The sequence below is a fragment of the Manacus vitellinus genome, unplaced genomic scaffold, assembly GCF_001715985.3.
Source record: "Manacus vitellinus isolate BGI_N305 unplaced genomic scaffold, ASM171598v3 scaffold_11_pilon, whole genome shotgun sequence".
NCBI classification, from domain to species: Eukaryota; Metazoa; Chordata; class Aves; order Passeriformes; family Pipridae; genus Manacus; species Manacus vitellinus.
Genome location: NW_021938895.1, coordinates 17538030 through 17557636, shown reverse-complemented (window position 1 = coordinate 17557636; position 19607 = coordinate 17538030). Strand labels below are relative to the sequence as shown.

Here is a 19607-nt window from a genome sequence, read left to right as displayed (position 1 = left end):
AGGAAGAAACTGTTTCACTCCATTAACTACAGAGGAAGCTTTAGCTGTTGCTTCAGTCAAAAGCCTCACGTTAGATGAGTTGCATCCAGGTCTGAATAGCCATTCAATACAAATTGAATATGAATGAATATAAAATTGCTTTAAAAAGATTTCTCTTTTAACATAACCATTGTGCATGTATACCCTTAGGTGGCTCACTAAATGGTCAAAGGAGACTTAAGTAACATATCTGAGAAGAGGGCAGGGCCCACCTGTCATGAAACAACACAGGGAAGAAATGTCAGGACCAATAAACATTAGAAACATGGGGAATTTTATGTAAAGCCCTCTGCTAAACAAAACATGCACATACTTCCTAAAGCTGCTTGCACTTCAGGTCTGATTCAGATTTCACTTTAACAGAAGTTAGTATTAACTAGCTGACATAAAACCACCAGGGAGAAAAAATGTATCTTTTCAGAAGAACCCATCCATAGAATAATTGATGGGACTTACTCCTTCCCCCGAAAAGAGTGGGGGGGTTGAGTTTAGAGATTAATCACTGCTCCTTTGGAGCACAATTTTTTCAACCTATATGTTAATCTGGCAATCCACATTTACTGAAATCAGAGTAAGTATTTTTAGAGGATGAGTATTGTAGGAGTGTGCTTCTCATTCTCAGTCGGAATCTTCTTAACATTTAAATATTTAATACAGACTGAAAATGAAACACCCAGTATTTATATTTTTAACAAAAATAAATGGAAAATATTATGTGTGGTAGCGTCCTTTTGTCTCTAATATTTAGCATTTTTCTTGAAATTTTGAGTTACATTCCTTAGAACAGAATTACTTTGACAATGCACATCTTCAACTTGACATAAATTTAAAAAAAACCAAAAAGCCAAACCCATCCACTAGTAAAAACTCTCACATCTGCAGTTAACCTATAAGAAAAGTTATAACAAGAATTTCCCACCTGACTAACACAGCTGGCCTGACTGAGCGTGCTCACTGCTCTCATATAGCTCTGATTCCTTGAGCGAAACTTTGGGGAATTGTAGTTTGCAGAGGGATCCAGGTTGTGACCCCCAGGCACGTCACTTGCAGTTTGAAGGTAGCTCTGACTACAAAGGAAAGAGGAAGAAAAAAGGAAAGGCTGTAAAACTACAGATGGAATCAATTAGGACACTAAAGACAGTAATTTGTATGAGACTCACAAACCCATTCCCCAGGGTCTAAATCTTACTCTAAATAAAGCATCACAGATCTGTTGTAGTTAAACGCCTTAGCACAAGCAGAGAATATATCTGTGGTTCTGCTACCAAGACAATATGAAATTTTAAGTCTTTGCTGTATTTAAACATCATCAATCCTCCTGGCTATTAACATTGAACTTTACTAAAAGACAATGTCTAGGTCAACAGGAACAAGAACCAGAGCTAAAGCACAAAGTAACTAAAACTCTTTCTTCATAGATAAAATCTGCTACTTGTCATCTGGTTTTCATCAGGGTGCTAGGCATCAAGAGATCTTTTATCTTCAAAGGTTGATAGAGTTTTACAAAAGATTAAAATATCCCATGTTCAACTAAAAAAATAAATTAACAGGGTAGTTAGACCAAGTGAACAAAGCTCTAGAAATTGTTTTCTTACAACACATCTCCTCCACAGTTTGGAGGACTGGGAGTTAACACCACATTGGGTGCCTTTTGGTATGCTTTCACACCACGGGTATGCTGGTCTTCATGTTTTGCTTTAAATATATTGATTATCTATCATTCCAGGAAAACAAATAAACCTAAGAAAAGTGCAGTACTTTGCTTTGAACAACAAAAAAATTAAAGTCACAAACATTGTTCACAAGAGTTCACAGAACTCCGTAAATCTAATTTTAGAAGTCATGTGATGCTTTTCTCTAGATATCAGTGCAGAAATGAATTAATGTCCCAGAAAATATTTCATTTTGTGTGGTAAATAGGCAGGTTTTACATTTATTCCTTACAGTAGCTTTAACAAAAACTATTTCTGGGAATGACAGATTTGTGCCCATTAAATGTCTAATATTGGCCATACAGTTACTTCATGATGAACTGGCAGAGTGGTCAGTCCAGCAGTGGTTGTGATGTGTGCTCAGGCTGTTGGGAATTTCCCTGTGAAGGGTAAAGTTTCGTCTCTGGAAGGACCAGACCACTCAGTGAATGAGAAAGCCACAGGTTCAACTCCTACTGTAAGATAAGGTACAAACCAGGATCTTGTTTCTCAGACCATATTTATCAAACACTGAGCATGACCATAGGCTGGTGATTGAGGAAGGACTCAGCGTTCCTCATTAAGTGGACACAACTGAGTTTGGGCTGGATGCAAGCCCTGAGGAGCATTCAGGAGGGAATCCCAGATATTTTATCATGGTTTTGACTAGAAAAGCAAATAGTATAAACATCCATTTCCCTGGGTGGCCATGTCCTTTGATGTCTGACATGTGAGGATCCAGTATTCCCTCACATCATCAGCTGCAAGAGCAGATGGGATTTAGAGACTCTTCCAACCTTACACTTGGGAGATCTGTTCTCAAGCATTTCCATGTGTTCTCCCATCTCAGGGTCAACACAGCCATAGCCTTGCTTCCTTGGTGTATCTGCCAATGGGTGGGCTAGCTGCTCCTCTAAGACAGGCTGTCTTAGACTCACAGAATCATTTAGTTTAGAAAAGACCTCTAAGATCATTAACTGCAACTGTTAACTAAGCACTGCCAAGGCCACCACTAAACCATGTCCCTAAGTTCCACATATACATGTCTTTTAAATACCTCCAGGGATGGTGACTCAACCACTTCCCTGGGCATCCTGTTCCAGTGCCTGATAATCCTTTCAGCAAAGAAATTTTTCCTAATAAATTTTGCTGGAGCATGTCCAAAGAAGAGCAACAGAGCTGTTGAAGCATAAAAAATGAAGGGTTTTGTTTTTTCAGCTTTGTTCGAGGCAGGCATTTTTTTAAATTCTTAAGAAATTTCCCTGGAGAAAAAAAAACAATTTTTTTTCCCTGTCTTTATTCAGTGCCTTCTATGGAATATCTTTTTAACCTCATGAGAGAGGTAAACTATGTAGAAACTATAACTGCTAAAACTGAAATGAAAATGTATGAGATTATTGTAGGCATGTGCTCAGAAGTTAATTAAGTCATCACAGTCAAAGTGATTCTACGATTAAGACAGCTGTCTGATAGTGGGTATAATTAAGTTTCAGATGATAAAAACAAGAATTGTAGCAGCAGTTTTTTCTTCCCATAGGTAGGAAGACAAATATAATAGATTAGGTGAGGTGCTGTAGAACCTCGCTATCTACATTTAGTTGCTGGATGTAACTAAACTTCCTTTCCTCTATAGGCAGCAGGCTGATGACTGAGACGTGCTTTGACTCATTGTGATTCTTTGCATATGCTTTACTTAATCATGGAATCACAGAATGACTTATGTTGGAAGGGACCTTAAAGGTCACATAGTTCCAATCCCCCTGCCACAGGCAGGGATGCCACCCACTCGACCACATTGCTCAAAGCCCCATCCAACTTGGCCTTGAATCCTGCCAGGGCAGCCTGTTCTAGTGCGTCACCACCCCCACAGTCAAGAACTTCTTCCTAACATCTAAGCTAAACTCGCTTCCTTTAGTTTAAAACCACTTCCCACTTGTCCTATCACTATCTGCCCATGAAAAAAGTCACGCTCTCCTTTTTAAGCCCCCTTTAGGTACCGAAAGGTTGCAAAAAGGTCTCCTTGGAGTCTTCTCTTCTCTAGACTGAACAACCCCAGTACTCTCAGCCTCTCCTCATAGTAGAGGTGCTCCAGGCCCCTGATCATCTTGGTGGCCTCCTGTGAACCTGCTCTAAGAGGTCCGTTTCTTTCTTGTGCTGAAGAATCCTGACCTGGACATACTACTCCAGGTGGGGTCTCACAAGGGCAGAGAGACCTTTAACCTGTCTGGTATTGTCAATAATCTGTTTGGTATCACGACTTTAGTATTTTTCAAAACAGAGGAGTCCCCCCTGGACCTTCTGCTTGTCACCATCAGGTGGCTAAATCTGGGATTCTGAGTTCATAAACAGTGTGCGAAAGAGACATTTGAGATTTCATTAAAATATGAGGCACATTAAGAAAAGATAGAAGGAATATAATTAAATTATAAATTTTTAATTACTGTATGAACTACGTTAAAAATAATTAATATAAACTGATTCCTAGTAACTGTCTCCTTTGCTAAGTAATGATCAACAACCTAGTATTTAATTAATCACATTCTGGTTCCTTGTGAGATATTGCTATCATTAAATACAATCAACAATTTCTACAGCTATCATTTCTTAGGGAAAGAAACCCAGTATTCCACAGTACTTCTAAGCAGCTGAGTTTCGATGAATAAGTTTGGATATTACCTGATAGTTAATTAATTTTTCACTTATCAGAGGAGATTAATTGATTCATGGAACTGAAGCAAAATAAAAGAAATGTTACACATATTAGGCTGTAAAAGCAATTTTACATTCATTTGATTAATACTTAGAAAGAAAAACTAATAATTCCTTTTTGTCAGAAAAATTTCAAAGATAGAGTCTCAAAGTTATCTTCTAGGATAAATCTGTCAATGCAGGTGAAAATTATGACCTTGCTATATATGTGACCCAGAACTAAAATGCCAGAGTTATATAGAAAAGTTGCTCTCAATGTTAGAAAACGCAATCAACATCTGATCTTGGTAAATGTTGACTATTTAATGACATCCACTCTGTCTAAAAGCTTAGGAACAAAATTCTTGACCTTCGTTTCCAAAACATCAAAGCTCTTTTGCTTTGACAAAAGAAAATAATTTTCTTTTATGCTTTATAGCAGCATGGAGGATTTTATATCTCAGCTGATCACTGAAGAAGGGCAAGGCAAGCATGTGCAAATGAGATGGTTTGACAGGTCATCTCCAGGACCACTAAACAAATATACCCATTAACATCAAGGAGGTGACTCTAAAATTTGGTACTATGGAAAAGGAGGAAGAGAGTGAGACTAATAGGAAAAATTACATTGCTATGTCAGCTCTCTTCCCATTTGCTTTTCCAACTAGACAAGATTTTAGGGAGAGATCTTCTTTAAAAGCTTTTTTGCCCTTGAGGGTTGCTTTCCATTTTCCATTGGCTTTGGAGGAAGTTCAGGGCAGCTAGGAAGAGGTCTTAAATTTAATGAGAAGTATTCTTAGTTGAAAGCAAGGCTCAAAGCCTAGAGAAGTTTTTGGGGAAAAGGCAGTTCCACGTAATGACCTTGCAGCTCTTTAGGACCTAAAAGTGAAGCTTTAGGGCTCCCAGTGAAGACAGCTAAACTTGCAACAGCACTTTCAGCACTCAGCAGGTTGCCTGAGTGTGCTCAGGGAGGACACAATACTGTATTATAACCACATAAAGTGAGATATAGCATGACACCTGGGACAGTATGTCTGATCGCTTGTCTGATAGCATAGCTGGGATAACATGTCACCCAGCTGTGGAGTGAATGGCAGTGAGGTTAGGCTGCATATTTCAACAACAAAAAATAGATAAAGAATAAGGGAAGAAGCAGCAGTGAGGCAGTGCTGAGCACAAGGGGAGAAGCCCACTAACTTCTTCCTACAAATTCGAATTCCCAAGCAGTAATACTTGACAGCCCAGAGAACTCTAGGGGAAGCATGGAGCATATAACTCCTGAGAAAGGGATCTCTGTCACACTGCTTTTTTTTTCTGTCTGTAATATTTTCTAGTAAGTGATTGACATAATAATTTGTCATAATCTTAATACCTTTGCTTAAAAAAATATGATCCTGATGCCATCAAGGCAGCAAATGTCATACACTTGCCAAGGTCATTCCTTGATCTACTCACATTCAAAGCAGTGATCAGTCCCCACAGCACCTCTTCTCTTGTCAAATGTTCAGCCACCAGTGCACCCTGGGTCAAGGAGGTACCAAAAGTGAAATAAAATCTTCCTAGGGCTCTAAAAGTTTCAGCAAGAAGGTCACCTTCTGACTCTGAGTGGGTCTATCAGGTTTATTCATGGAGCATCCAATACAAAGAAAGTCCATTTTCCATCAAATTAATTTTTTGAATCGTCATATTCTAAAATCATACCTTTTTATTTTCATGATCATGCCTGCATTTGTCCAAAAAATCTGAGACTGAATGGGAACATTAAAGAAAGTACAATCACTTCCGTTTAAATCAGTATATGCAATTCAGAAGTATCTTTCTGGAACAAAAAGATAAAATTTGTAAAAGAATTCATTTTAGGTGCCTAAAAGGGAGGTGCATTAGGATTATCAAGGTAGCGGCAGTTATCAAAACCTATTTTATTGAGAGATTTGCATTTCAATGGATATTCATTTCTCTATCTGGATCTATCTTAACTATGTCTTTTTAGATACATGAAATAACTCATCGACCAGAATCTAATGATTAAGCTTAGCTAGCAATGCCATTGTACAGCAGCTGCGAGTCACAGCGTATCTCTGTGGAGCCCTGCTGGAGTCAATAGAGCTCTGCAAAGGGGCCCAGATGTGCCTCCATACAGCCCATTGGAGAACTCAGAGTGTAGACATTAAGTCTGATTCTCCCTTTGAAATAGCACAATCAGTCGGGTTCTTAGAAAAACTGGAAGTGCACATTAATGTCATGAATTTCTCTGTAGCAAAGAATTTCATTCCTAATATTTGCCAGTCTGAAGCTTCTCTTTGATCATTGATAGATATGAGAATATGGGCCAAATTAAATTGTTAACATGCTTATATATTTCATCATTGACCCATACCTTTTAAAAAAAACGTTCTTGAAAGATATTGAACATTTGATTTATTACACAAATATGCTAGGGAAGAGGTGGAGACTGCTGTTTCCATCCTTATGAAATGCCTACTAATCAGCGGTTGGAGAGAACCCTTATCATCAGTAAGTGTTTAGAGACTTGGTACAACATGAACCAGAAGAGAATGAGACAAAATCATCAGAATAGTTAAACAGTCTGGTGGTTTGATCACTCTTGCAAAGATAGAGAGGATGTGGGCTCAACCAAGCCTGTATTCCAAATCACTCAAAATGTTCATGTAATAAAAAAGTATGACGTGGGAAATCTAAACTCAGAGCTCTTGTTTGTAAAAGGTGACAGATTTGCACATACAGCTAATCTATAGCTAATATGAAAAGTCTTGTTTTAATATCCTATTCTGAGCTTGCCCTGGAGAGTAAGCAACAAACTGGTCAGCATCAACAAAATTCAGGCAGATGCTATGGCAAAAACCTGGCATTTAAAGCATCCTGCAGCAGTTCAGCAAATGGATCTAAGGATCCATGCAGAACTCAAATATTTGATATATGTTCCTAAATCCATTTATGAAATTGAAATATTCATAATTTTCGTCAGGAAGCTATGTCACTTTTTTTTTCTTTTTTGCTTTTAGGACATATTCATGTACACATGCAAAAAGTCATAATTGGACAGAACAAATATAGATTACAGACTATCAGGACTCAGTAAAGCATCTGAGCATGAGCTTAATTTAAACACACATGTAAGTCCATTAAAGTCAATACGTCTAAAGCAAATAAGTGACCTTCTTATGCTGAAGTCAAAGATATTAATAAGACTACGCAATATCTGGAGAAAAATTGAGTAGAATTGGGAAAAGTTAAAATATATATAATATTTCTGCTTTTTTAACCAAAAGCATCTTAATTTTCAAATCCTTGCCTCAAGAAGTGTTTCTGCACACATGCTTTTGATCCTTCTCAAATTAAAAGTAAAGCTAACATATCTGTTGGAAGCAGAAATGAATGAGCACCAGAAACATATTTTCTTTTGGATGTCAGTACTTGTGCTTGTGAGATTGGCCTAAATCTTACTGCATTTTCACCACAATCCATCACATAATTGCATCTTTCTGAGAGAAGACTGCTTTAGTCCTGAAAAGACTCTGCATTTTGTTTAGAGCCTTAGAATCCCCTTTCCATCCCTAATCCAGGGTAATGCATTTTATCCCTACAATGTAAAGCTGGTATTTACTACAGTGAGGCAGGAGATCTGGGCTCAATGACTCCCTGGGTTTCAAACTATGCTACTTCTCAGAGAACAAGATGCCTAACACCGCTTAAGACCATTTCCTATTATTCTGCAAAGGAAGAAAGCATGGGGATGTCTTCTGACCCCATAAAAGATGCTTCCTAGGTAACGAGATGCCCTTCATCAGCATTCCCTCTTAACCCTGTGGACTAATCTAACCCAGATCTTATTGACTGCAGCAGAGAACACTATCACTGTGCCAGTGGCCCTCTGATTGCATTATTAGTTGATAAGACTTTGTAATTAGCCCTCAAACTCTCCTCAGTAAATCTCCAATTTCACCCCTCAGAGACTCTGAGTAGATGCTACTACACTATAGGGCCTCAGAAAGCTACTAATGAAGTGTGTAATGAGGCTTTTTAGAGTCAGAAGATTGAGGGGAAAAAAACCTAAAGATAAATAAAAAGCATATAAAAGATGAAGGTTTCTTTTCTAGTGATTTTCCTCATCTCTTCTATTGAAAATATTTCTCAGGAATAGCTTCAAAACCATTCCTAATTAAAATGTAGAAGAAGAGTTAATGCTAAAATGAAGTTTACCTTAAAAATTAGAAAAAGGCTTGCATCACTGGTGCGCAGCAACGGATAATATTGAAATTGGACATTAATTTTTCTAGCAAGGAAACTGTGCTTTAACTCTCAATCTGTGACTTTTTTTGCAGCACACCCACTCCCCCACCTGTGCACACTTAACCACAGCCTTCTCTGTTTGCACTTACCAAGTGGTATGTCTCTAAGAGAAATACCCACAAATTTGTTTATCAAATAATAATGGTGTCTACACTGTCATGGGCCAAAACGGGTAAAGACAGAGGGTTGGTCTGATGCACCTCTTCCAACATTCTTGCTCACCTTTCACTTTCTCATATTGTAAGGATGTTACGGTTAGCACAAACGGTTGCAAATGGAAAGTTTGGTTTTTTTTTAATGGAGATTTTCCACATGTCTTAGAGGAGTCTGTGCTGTTCCATGATTCCTGCTGAACCAAGGGGTCTGGCAGCTAAGTGCTGTCAGATCTTCCTGTTACAGTCTAATTCCCTTGCTGTGTGCTTTGGCAGCGTTTTTGTTGCCATAATAGAGTCTGCAGAACAGAAGATGTGGACGTGCCTCGGATAACAGTCCACATAAGTGTAAGTTAGCACGGCCACTGAAAGATGCAATCTCTCACTCTGAAAAGGGGGAGTCAATGAAAGGTCATTCTTTTGATCTGGTTTACCAAAAACCCAGAAGATATGTCAACCATTTCATGTCTTACTTAGGCTTATTAACTTAAAATAAAATGTTTTGTGTTGAGATACCAGAGTGTGAATAAGATACTAGACTGTGGCTGAAATATGGACATGCATTGTGATCTTCAGCTATGGACTGAAATAACATAAAACACAAAGACATTAAACATCTGAGGGAGGCACAGGTGCTCTCTCTGTTACTGCGACTCAGACTTTGAGACATTACTCCATACAGGGGCCAAAACCTGGCAGAGGGTTAAGTGGAGAACACAGTCAAGACAAACCAAAGTATCAATGGTACTGTACTGTGGTAGTTCCCCAAATAATTTATGCTATAGCAGATTTCCTGCCTAATTAATACACTACATTTTTGTATTACCTATCTGCTCGCATGTCTGCCCACCCATCAGCTTAAGGTGTCTGGACTACCAGCTGACACAGAACAGTCTGCCATTAGAGGTTCGCAGAACAGAAGTATGCATTGCTGTCACTGAATTTATTTTATTGTAGCTTAACCTATTTCATCTTCATGTTTGCAGCATCTAGTTTCCTGTGAGTCATAATGGAAAACTGCAGCACAGCACGGTTATTCATTTGTGTGAGTGATACCAGTATGATCTTCAAATAGAGTGTATTTACTTTGGGCTAAATGCTATTGCTATCCCTTTTGACTAAATGGTTAAACGGTTTTCAGAGTCCTTCGCAACACTTCAAAAAGGAGATACTGAAAATGGAATTTGCTATTTCTATAGTGTTATCCTGTTCATTTACATAATCGGTATATTAAGTATTCTTTTCCTGAAAATGAGAAGCATCAAATAACCAGAATATTATCTTTAGTCATAGAATTGTTTTCCTATTGCAGAGTCCCAAATTCTTGGTTTCTTTTCAGCTTTGTTTTCTGGATCCCAGTGTCTCTGAGGATTCCATCTCAGCTTTGCTTGGTTTTGTCATAAATACAGAAAAAAAAGACATTTACAACATTAGAAGCATACTCAAATCATGTGGGTCAGTCTCTCTTCCAGGATTGCACAAAACTTATTTAGGACAGACATTACCTTTGTTTCAGCTATCAGTTCCATAATCTGTTTGGTTGTTTCAACCTTTACTGTAAATGAAAACACCTAGCAGCATACGACCTACCTTCTACAAGCTACCTGTGCAAACTGCCTTCCAACACAGTTTAACTTCATCCTCAGTAGCATCACAGCACAGCAGAAAACAATGGACTGAATACAAGGGGCTAGCATTTCACCTCTAGAAGACTACGTATACTATTTGTTCATAGTATACCAAAACTGACATCAGAAAGATTTTGTATGTCTAATCATAGTGCAAAATAAAAAAAAAAAATTAAAAATTAAAAAAAACCCCAACAACCAAACAAAAATATTTCCCCTGGACTAGTGGGAGCCAAGATAATTTCCACATTAAATAGGACTGCTGGCACCATTTCAAGAAAGCAAAAAGTAGAAAGGAAGCAGATTCAGGTAGTGTCCTGTCTCCACTGCCAAGCCTTATTGCATTAATTTCACTGAAATGCAATTTCATAATAATACCAATAAATTACACTGGTCTTCAGCTTGATGTTACAGGACTAAGTAGTCCAACACACTATTTAGTTTTTTGAAACAGCATTCATAAAAAAAAGAATTGAAATGCATTTATCTTCAGTGAATAATCTACATATTTAGGCACGTTTAATTTTTGAAAAATCCAGAAAAAACTGAACCCCTTATGCTATAGCTATACTCAGAAATATGCCATGTCCATTACCTGACCCTTTGGCCAACTGACCTGTATGGTTAAGCTTTCTCATCCTACAGAGAGGGTGGCTGCATCCCACAGAGTTAATCCCTGGAACATGCCTGGGCACTATCCAGAGGTGGGCCATGTGTCCTAGGCTGGAAGCAGGCTGGTGATCATGCTGGCTGTGCTAGCCTAGTTTGACAGAGGTGGTGATCATATGGCAGTAGTTGGGTGTATGACCTGTTTCTGTCAGCTGTATAAAACCAGCAGTGGCAGACTCTGCACTTCTTTTTTTTCACTCAGAGTAAAATATACTCCTTTCCGAAAGCAACTTAAAAAAATTATTTCAGAATTTTAATTCTTGTATTATATCAGTTACATTTACCTATTTGTATGTTAGTTTTTCAGATAAAAATATGCACATTTATTGTTTATAAACGTTTAATGTTCAATTTGCTGAATCTTCGAGCAACACAAACCAACAAAGTTGCACTTACTTTTGTCTAAGCAGAAACAGAATCTAAATGGGAAAAAAAAAATCTTGCAAAGATGCCTGATAAAACTCAAAGGAGAAAGTCGCACACATGTCAAACATCTGTTGAAGGTTAAGTGAAGGCTGTTCTAATTTTGTTTTATCCTATTCAGGATAGTGATAGAAAACTAGGTTTATTCATATGAAATCTATCTACATTTGTTTTGCAGCCAATGCATGTTTTTATATTGCCAAAACTATCAATATTCATCTTTTATTTCAGGTTTACTGATGGTCTGTCTGGCAGATCCCAGTTCTGAGCTACTCTGCCACCCAAGTGAAGGACTAAGAGAATTAAAACCCCATTTTATTTCTGTGCACTAGCTCCCTCCATCTGGGTAAACAAGCTAAAAAGCCAGATAATGCAGCTGACATCTTGAATTATGTAATTTCTCATAACACATGCCAGAAATGCTATTCAGCCCTGCTATACATGCAGGAATGCTGTTCAAAGCCCTGGCTTCTGGCTCAGTAGCATGATCAGTGGTACTCAGCATGCAATGGGGATTACTGAGCCATGTTGGAGGAGCAAGGAAGGCTCTGTAGCCATTATCCATTGCTACATCCTTCACAGAAATCTGCCAGACAGAGAAGGTAACCACAGTGACAGGAAGACAGAAATATACGGGAGGAGATGGGTTGTGGTGAAAACCCAGGTTTAGGATCAGCACTTTGTATTTCTATGAGACAAGAAATTTTCTGTCTGCTTTAGGATTGCTGAAATTTGCAGATTTTTTTCAAGAAAAAAATACAAGAACAAGAACAGTTGTCACATTTCTGCTTGAAGTTCACTGGGAAAACCCATGTATGTTAGGCTGGTAGGTTCAAGGTGCTGTCCTTCTGTTTAAGGAAAAACTGAGGACTTAAAAAATATCTGTCAGTAGCAGACTGGCTCCTCAATTATTCCCAGTGCAGTGATAGTGACAAATTCTCAACAGAGCCCCTAATAATATTTCATAGTATTACAAAAAGCTTCCTCCTTTTCTGGTTGTGGTTAATGGTAACTATGCCATGAAATCCTTCAGGGTCATGAACAGGCATAGCTGTCAACCCCAGTACATGCATCAACATTGCACCCCTCTTTTAATCTATTATATTTTGAGTGGTGTATTTGCAACACATGGAAAACTGACAGAAGATGCAACATTTGGTATTGACCCATGAATAACCATCCGCCTTCAGGATTCAACAGATCAGGAATACTTTTTCCTTGAAATATATTTCTTGCTTGAATACATGTGTTTAATTGCTGTCTGGACCTGTTTGTAAGCTGTAGAGATCCAGGGTAGGAACCAAGACCTGCTCACTGGAAAATTTGTGCTGCTACTCAGATTCCCTTGTGGGTGGTCCAAGCAAATCTGAAAACAAAGAGCAGCATAGAATGTATCTGGAAAGTTAGAACGGTCTCTGGGAAAAGATTTTTGTTGTACTAGAACAGATAAGATATACCCTTCAAAACTGGGATGGCTGCAACTAAACTGTCTCTGGGAATGATACCTGCCCTACACCAATGCCCAGAACACAGCCAGGCAGTGGCGGGGACAGTGCTAATAGACACAGGGGACATGTTTGCCACGGACCACTCCAAAACCTTCTCAGTGTCCGTGGTCAGGTTTCTGTACTCAGACCAGTAGTACTTTTGTTACAGGCCAGGTTTCCTCATCAGATAAAATATTCTAATGAATCCTGCAGATTCATATTCAGAATTTGTCTCGGTGGCCTAAACATAGGTCTCTGGCCCCCTTTGAGAGGCCACAAGGTATTTTAGTTGCCAATCAAGAGCAGAGACTTGTATTTAGTTGCCAATCTAGAGCAGAGATCTGTATATCTTGTTTCATGATGTCTCAGAAATCTTACAGCAGCTCATGGTACAGGTGCCTTTGGTTTTGTACCCGAATTAAGCCTACAGATATGTTGACCAAGCTATATGATAAATAAAGTTGTAAACTCTTCTCTTCAATAATAGCAAAAGTTGGTGGTTTTTTTGCAGATTGCAAGATAAATAATTCAATTTAATTAACCCCAAAGGATTTTTACCTAAGGCTTTTGTTTTGTTTTGTTTTATTTTATTTTATGAAAAGGCATATACTATATAGTATACTATACATGGTATTACCTACAGAACAACAAAAACCCTTTGGTTAAAGGTTTCACTCTTAATTTCTTCAGTTTATGACCCAGACAAAAAGATCAATTTTCTAAATCATGGAAATGCCTAGTTACATTAATAGAAGCTACAGATTTTAAATCAGGCTACTACTTTGAAACTCTCCTCATAAATATACTTACATTTTACTTATAAAATGATATATTGAAAGGATAAAAAAGATATAAAAACAAAGATCTATTGGAAAACATATAAAGCTACATATTTCCCTACAGTTTTAAGATTTGCTTTAGCTATTTAATAGGCTATATTGTAGGTAGTATGCATGAAAAATAACCCTGTCAAACAAAGTCCTCTACAATGTGTTTAAATCAGTATGATACAGTATAGCTGATACATAAAGCGTTGTACTGATAAAGAAGGTATAAGATGCCAAATACATGGTACAATACTATTATATTTTGTACAGAATAGAGTGTATTTTCTGTTTCAGAGAAAGCAATGAAATAACAAAGACTTATAGAACAATCCTAGGGAAGAAAAGTTCAGAATTTTGAAGTTTTGACAAAAATGTGTATGTATTTCCTTCAGTAAACATAACAGTTTTATTTCATGGATGGAGGAAGATGGCAGTTTTTCATCCAGTAATCACAAGAAATTGCAGCTAATTTAAAATGAAGCCACGCAAGTTACCTTTTTAAGTACAGATCATTTTTTATGAGGGATGCTGACCACTGCCAGTAAAACCCAAAGGAAAATTACCCAAGTCATAACAGCTTTCAGAAAGGTGTATAACATGGTATAGCAAAGCTTACTTTGGATGATCTCCCAGTGGTCGTTGTCCAATGGATTTTAATAATGACTCTGGTCGAACCGTTAATTTTGGTGATGTCTTAGGGCTAGTATCAGAGTCTCCACTTTCTTCATCTCCCATGGCCTTAATATAGCTCCCACTTCTCATTCTTCTGCAGGGGATCTCTTCATCTTTCCCACCAGCCGGGTATCCTCCCCATTCATCCTGAGGTACCTAATAGAGACCATAAAACACATGTATGGAATCTGCTTTATTCTTTTAATATATTTAAGTACTTCCTTCATTTTTTTCATTTTAAAGAGACAAGTAATAAATTTTTTATTCTTCAGAAACAGATCACTTATAAAGAAATTTCTAAGGTCCCTAGATGATTTGACCATTTAATTCTGACTTGAAAGTTGGAAATTTTCAGTTTATAAAAGTTGGAAGCCAAGGAACAACCAAGTCATGGATTGCGAGCTGAGATGCAATATCTATTTGCAGACATGCTCTAAATTGCAGGAAGAAGCTTGGCTTAACCTCTTAAAAGTTTGCATGCAGATTCTCAGCTGATAACAGTAAGTTGATCAGGTGTCTCAGATCTAAAACTCATTGAAAGCTGAGCACTTCAGAGTTTATTACCAATGTTCCTTATATGGGGCTTTGGAGGCCTTTCAGGAAGGTGAAAGTCATATTTAAGCTAAACTAAACTGTGATCTTGTCATAAATGGATAGGATTGTGATTTAGGGCAAACTTCTGTGGGGAAAAAACAAAAGCGGTAATTTGTCTTTTTTCTTATTTAGAAACTGCAAAATAGTTCATAGAGATTGTAATGTACCAGTAATGCAACCAGTTAATCAATACATGTAATTGCAGCTGCTTTTATGCACCTGAGGTGGTTTTTCCAAATAGTAAGATTGGTAGTCAGATAATCCACACCTGGTGGATGGATATGTCTCAGTTCACCATAGAAGTGAACAAGAGTGGATTTTCCAATCCAAAATGAAATAAGCCTTGTTTTAAGACTCATAGATAAACTCAACATGCCTGTCTTTGCCAGTATCACTTTCTTTTTTTTGTTTGGTTGTTTTTTTGGTTTGTTTTTTTGTTTGTTTGTTTGTTTTTGTTTTTCCTTTTTGTTTGTTTGGTTTTTGTTTTTGTTTTTGTTGTTTTGTTTTGGTGGTTTTTTTGTTTTTTTGTTTAATCTTCCAAGGTGCTGAGTCCTTTGGTTCTAATCCAGAAACACACTTGAGCATTTACTTAACTTAAAGGATATAAGCAATTCTCTAAAATACATTATAAGGACTCACGGTTAAAAAGAAGGATGTGACAATCAGTGGACCAGGGTTGATGCACTTGTCAGCATCAAATCCTTTATCAACATAATGACTTCATATATATTAAGCAGTATAATGGTATTATTTACTATTATACTATAGATCTGAAATTCCAGTTAAATATATATTTAGGAGTTTCTGTAAAGCAGGATGTTAATAAAGATGTTTAAGTCAAACATATTTGAGACTTTAGAGTCTCTAGACAGAGTTCACTGCAGAGCTGAAGCAAATGCTCCAATTGGTTTCAGCAGTCTTGTAGATTGGATTTAAATAACTAACATGATCTGCCTGTCATCTTTACTGCCCTTTTGAGATAAATGAATTAGCCACACATACCAGGTGAATAGATCTGGTGCTTTGAGTCCCAAAAAGGATTAAGGGGTAAACTAAGTTTTAAAAGGGAGTGAACAAGTAAAAATAGAGATGTTAAATTAAAGAAACAAGCTCAGGACAGAAAAAAAAGACAGAAAATGAAGTCAGATAAGAAAAGATGAAATAGATTGCACAGATCAGAAAAAAGTGAGAGATAAATATCAGAGAAAAACATTATGAGTCATATTCTTATACAACGTACTAGGACAGAGTGTGAATCTAAATGAAGTATGGGTTAGATCATGCAAGGAAACAAACTTTTCACATTATTCAGCTTTGCATGGCGATTGGAAAGGGAACATCAAAAATATTGCCAAACTTGAAGCCTGCAAATGTCATACATCATTTTCATTTCTTTTCTAGGACCTAGTGTTGCCCGTAAACAAAGACACAAACCAACAAAGTGCCGGTTCATGGGTGCTTTATTCGGGGCCCCGGGAACCTGCGGGCTAACGCCCCAAGTCAGGATTCCGACGACCCTCGTTCTCAGTTCAGCTTTTATACACAAACAAGTTTACATGTATTCTCACGGCTAAAACAATTACAGTTTCTATAGCAAACCAGGTGCAGTAGTTTATAACAATTAACAATCACCTACTCTAATCATAAATCTGCTTAAGTTGTCTTACCCCCCCCTAGAAACTGTTTAACAGACCCTTACCACATCTAAGGTACAAATCGTTACGTACATGCTTGACTAAATCTTTTGATTATTGTTTCTACTTCTTCAGTACATTCTATTCCCATGAACAAGGCTGCTGCTTAACTCACTACTGTAAAGTGTTGCTTTCTAGGCCTACCCTCTTACTTAAGCCTTAGCCATTCTACTACTAAATTTAAACTGCTTTGCAACACTAGTATGTATGAAATTAATATTTCAGGAAGGTTTTTTGAGATTATAGGAGACCTAAAAGGTTTTTACGTGTAGTTGCAGTAGTCATACTGAGTCTCCTAAAATGCAAAGAATAAATATATTTTCTTAAGCGTTTTTAAATCTACAACTGGCAATACAACTAACTGCAAAAGTCTGAATTAGAGAGCTATCTTATTAGTTGATATCAAACAAACATACTCTCTTTTAATTATTCTTTATGGCTAAAAGCAAAATCCAAAAGTTGAAAAAGCATTTATTGTCATCCACATAGGACAACTACAAGATATACTGTGCAATTTTCAGCACTAAAGCTGAATTATCATGTTCAGTCTTACTATTCACTTTTTTTCAAACAACTCAAAACTTTTTCATAGCATAATTATTTTGGCTTGAAACTTTTCCCTTCATTTTACCTCAAAGATAATTAAATAGAAAGTTTAAAAATACATGGATCAATAACCTTTTACTCAAATGCAGAAAATTATTACTTTCTCAACTTTATTTTGTCTGAAATTCCATGTTCAAATAACTAGATAAGGACTGCATTTAAATGAGTAAATACAGGCGTATTTATTGATTGAAGTTGAAATCTTACTTTAAAAGATAGGAATGACTGATTTTTTACATTAAAGTATCTAAAAAGTTAAGCTTCTTCACTGTGATAAGGACAAATCTTACAGTTATATGCCTTACTGTTTCTGTTGATTACATTTCTTTTGCTTTCTGTATTCAAAAGTTAAATGAATTCACATAAAAGCTAAAGACCAAAGCTAAAAACTGAAGAAGGCCTGCTCCATTTGTGCTTGTGATGTACTCGTGATACACACATAGGCACCGAGAAAACTTTTCTAATCCGATCGACTTGTTGGCTATCATAGAAGCCTGTATGGTTGCAAAAACATTGTTTGCAACTAAAATATGTGGTTTGTTTGATTGGTTGGTTTTTTTCCCTTCAGCCACTCAAAGGAGAACAATATTATGAACATAGGGAAAATGCTTCTGGAACCTAGTGAACAAGTTTGACAATGTCTTCTCTTAGAAGGTTTCATGCAGAGTTTTGGAGAACAGTCGGAGTCTTTTTGCCATATTCGAAAGCCAACAGAAGGGCACTTGACATTGCTTTTTCCTCATGGACTGAGAATAGAAGCAAAACATGAGTCCCAGTTCAGCCTCGTTCTTCATTTACTTGAGCTGATAGGTTAAGTACTTGGAAAAGTCTTTCCAAATCCAGGCCATCTCAGACCCAATAAAAATAGTTTTAAAGAAAAGCAGAAGCATTATACTAGTGCAGGAAAGATTTTTATTTTGCAATATTAACAAAAATGTTTAACATCGTGTAATGAGGGTCATTGAATATACATCTTCCAAAATATGGAAAGGCTTTGCAGCTTTGAAGAAATGCTTTCTTACAACAGTTACCAGCCCCTGAAATTCCCATCTGTAGGGTTTGCAGCTGCTGATTTGGAATAATTACTCTAATTATCGACTTGTGTACAGTGATGAGTGCTGATATTTATAATGCCTAAAAAGGCCTTCCTTCTGTTCTAGATGTTAACATGAATCCTTATATATGTGGTTTCTACTCAGGGAGGAGTTAGCCTGCATATTACCATATGAATTTCCTTTTGCAAGAACAACGAGCTGACAAGGTCTGGTTGTTGATATGGTTATAAAAATTACAGAGAACGATGAGTCTCTTCCATAAATTTCATGGACTGTTGCTGTGAGGAGCACCAAACTCAGAAAATTCGAGATCTTTCAATTGTTCTGCTACTGATTCATTCTGGTAGCGTACATTAGTCACCTAGGGCCAATTTTATTAAAGCACCTGGTACCTAACTCTTACTATGTGTTATGGAGCTGCTCTGAGAGTGAACTTCAGAACCTGAGGTAGGACTCTAAATTCCCCATAAAGACATTTAACAGAGTTAGCTCCTTCAGAGTAGCATCCAAAAGGTCCCTTTTGTTAGCAATCAAAATGTAGAGCATGAAGAAAAATCTCAAATGCTGCTCCTTTCTTGTGTTTATCGTATCTGATTACAGGCAGCAGAAAGGCCCTTCTGTTATTTCCCATTCACAGACTAAAATCATCTTCCAAAGAAAGAGTTCAGATTTTTTTTTTCTAAGTACAGCAGCCTTATTCTTTCTTTCCATGATGAAACAGCTGTGGAAGTGGGAGACATTGCTAACCTTCTAATCAATAATGTTTTGAGAGCTCAGGAAGAAGATTTAGGGCTGATAAATAAACTGCTATACTCTTTTGTCACTCATGGTCTTTTCATGAAGAACTCATAGATTGTCTGGGGACGACTGGTTAGAAGGCAGGGACTTCATGCACATAAAAGGGTGTGACACAGCTTCATGATCCAAGCACTTACCTGAAAGGAGGGAGCTTAGTTATAGCCCCTAGGTCAAACTCGCATGAGTTTTATGTAAAAGGATGTTCGGATAAAACTTGTAGAGCATCTTAACAAAGAAACAAGTAGCTTTGCTTCAAACTGATGTACCTCCTGC

The 19607-nt window shown here is 37.3% G+C and overlaps 1 protein-coding gene across 2 annotated transcripts in view; it reads right to left on the bottom strand.

Annotated features, from left to right (window-relative positions):
- DLGAP2 (DLG associated protein 2) overlaps positions 1-19607 on the bottom strand; it is a 152624-nt gene that overhangs the window by 51157 nt on the left and 81860 nt on the right. For both annotated transcript variants that reach the window (XM_018088891.2, XM_008932727.3), the window contains exons 5-6: positions 14532-14743; positions 959-1106 (exon numbers count right to left, since the gene is read on the bottom strand). In XM_018088891.2, the coding sequence (XP_017944380.1) occupies positions 959-1106; positions 14532-14743 (360 nt within the window). The remainder of the gene's footprint in view (positions 1-958; positions 1107-14531; positions 14744-19607) is intronic.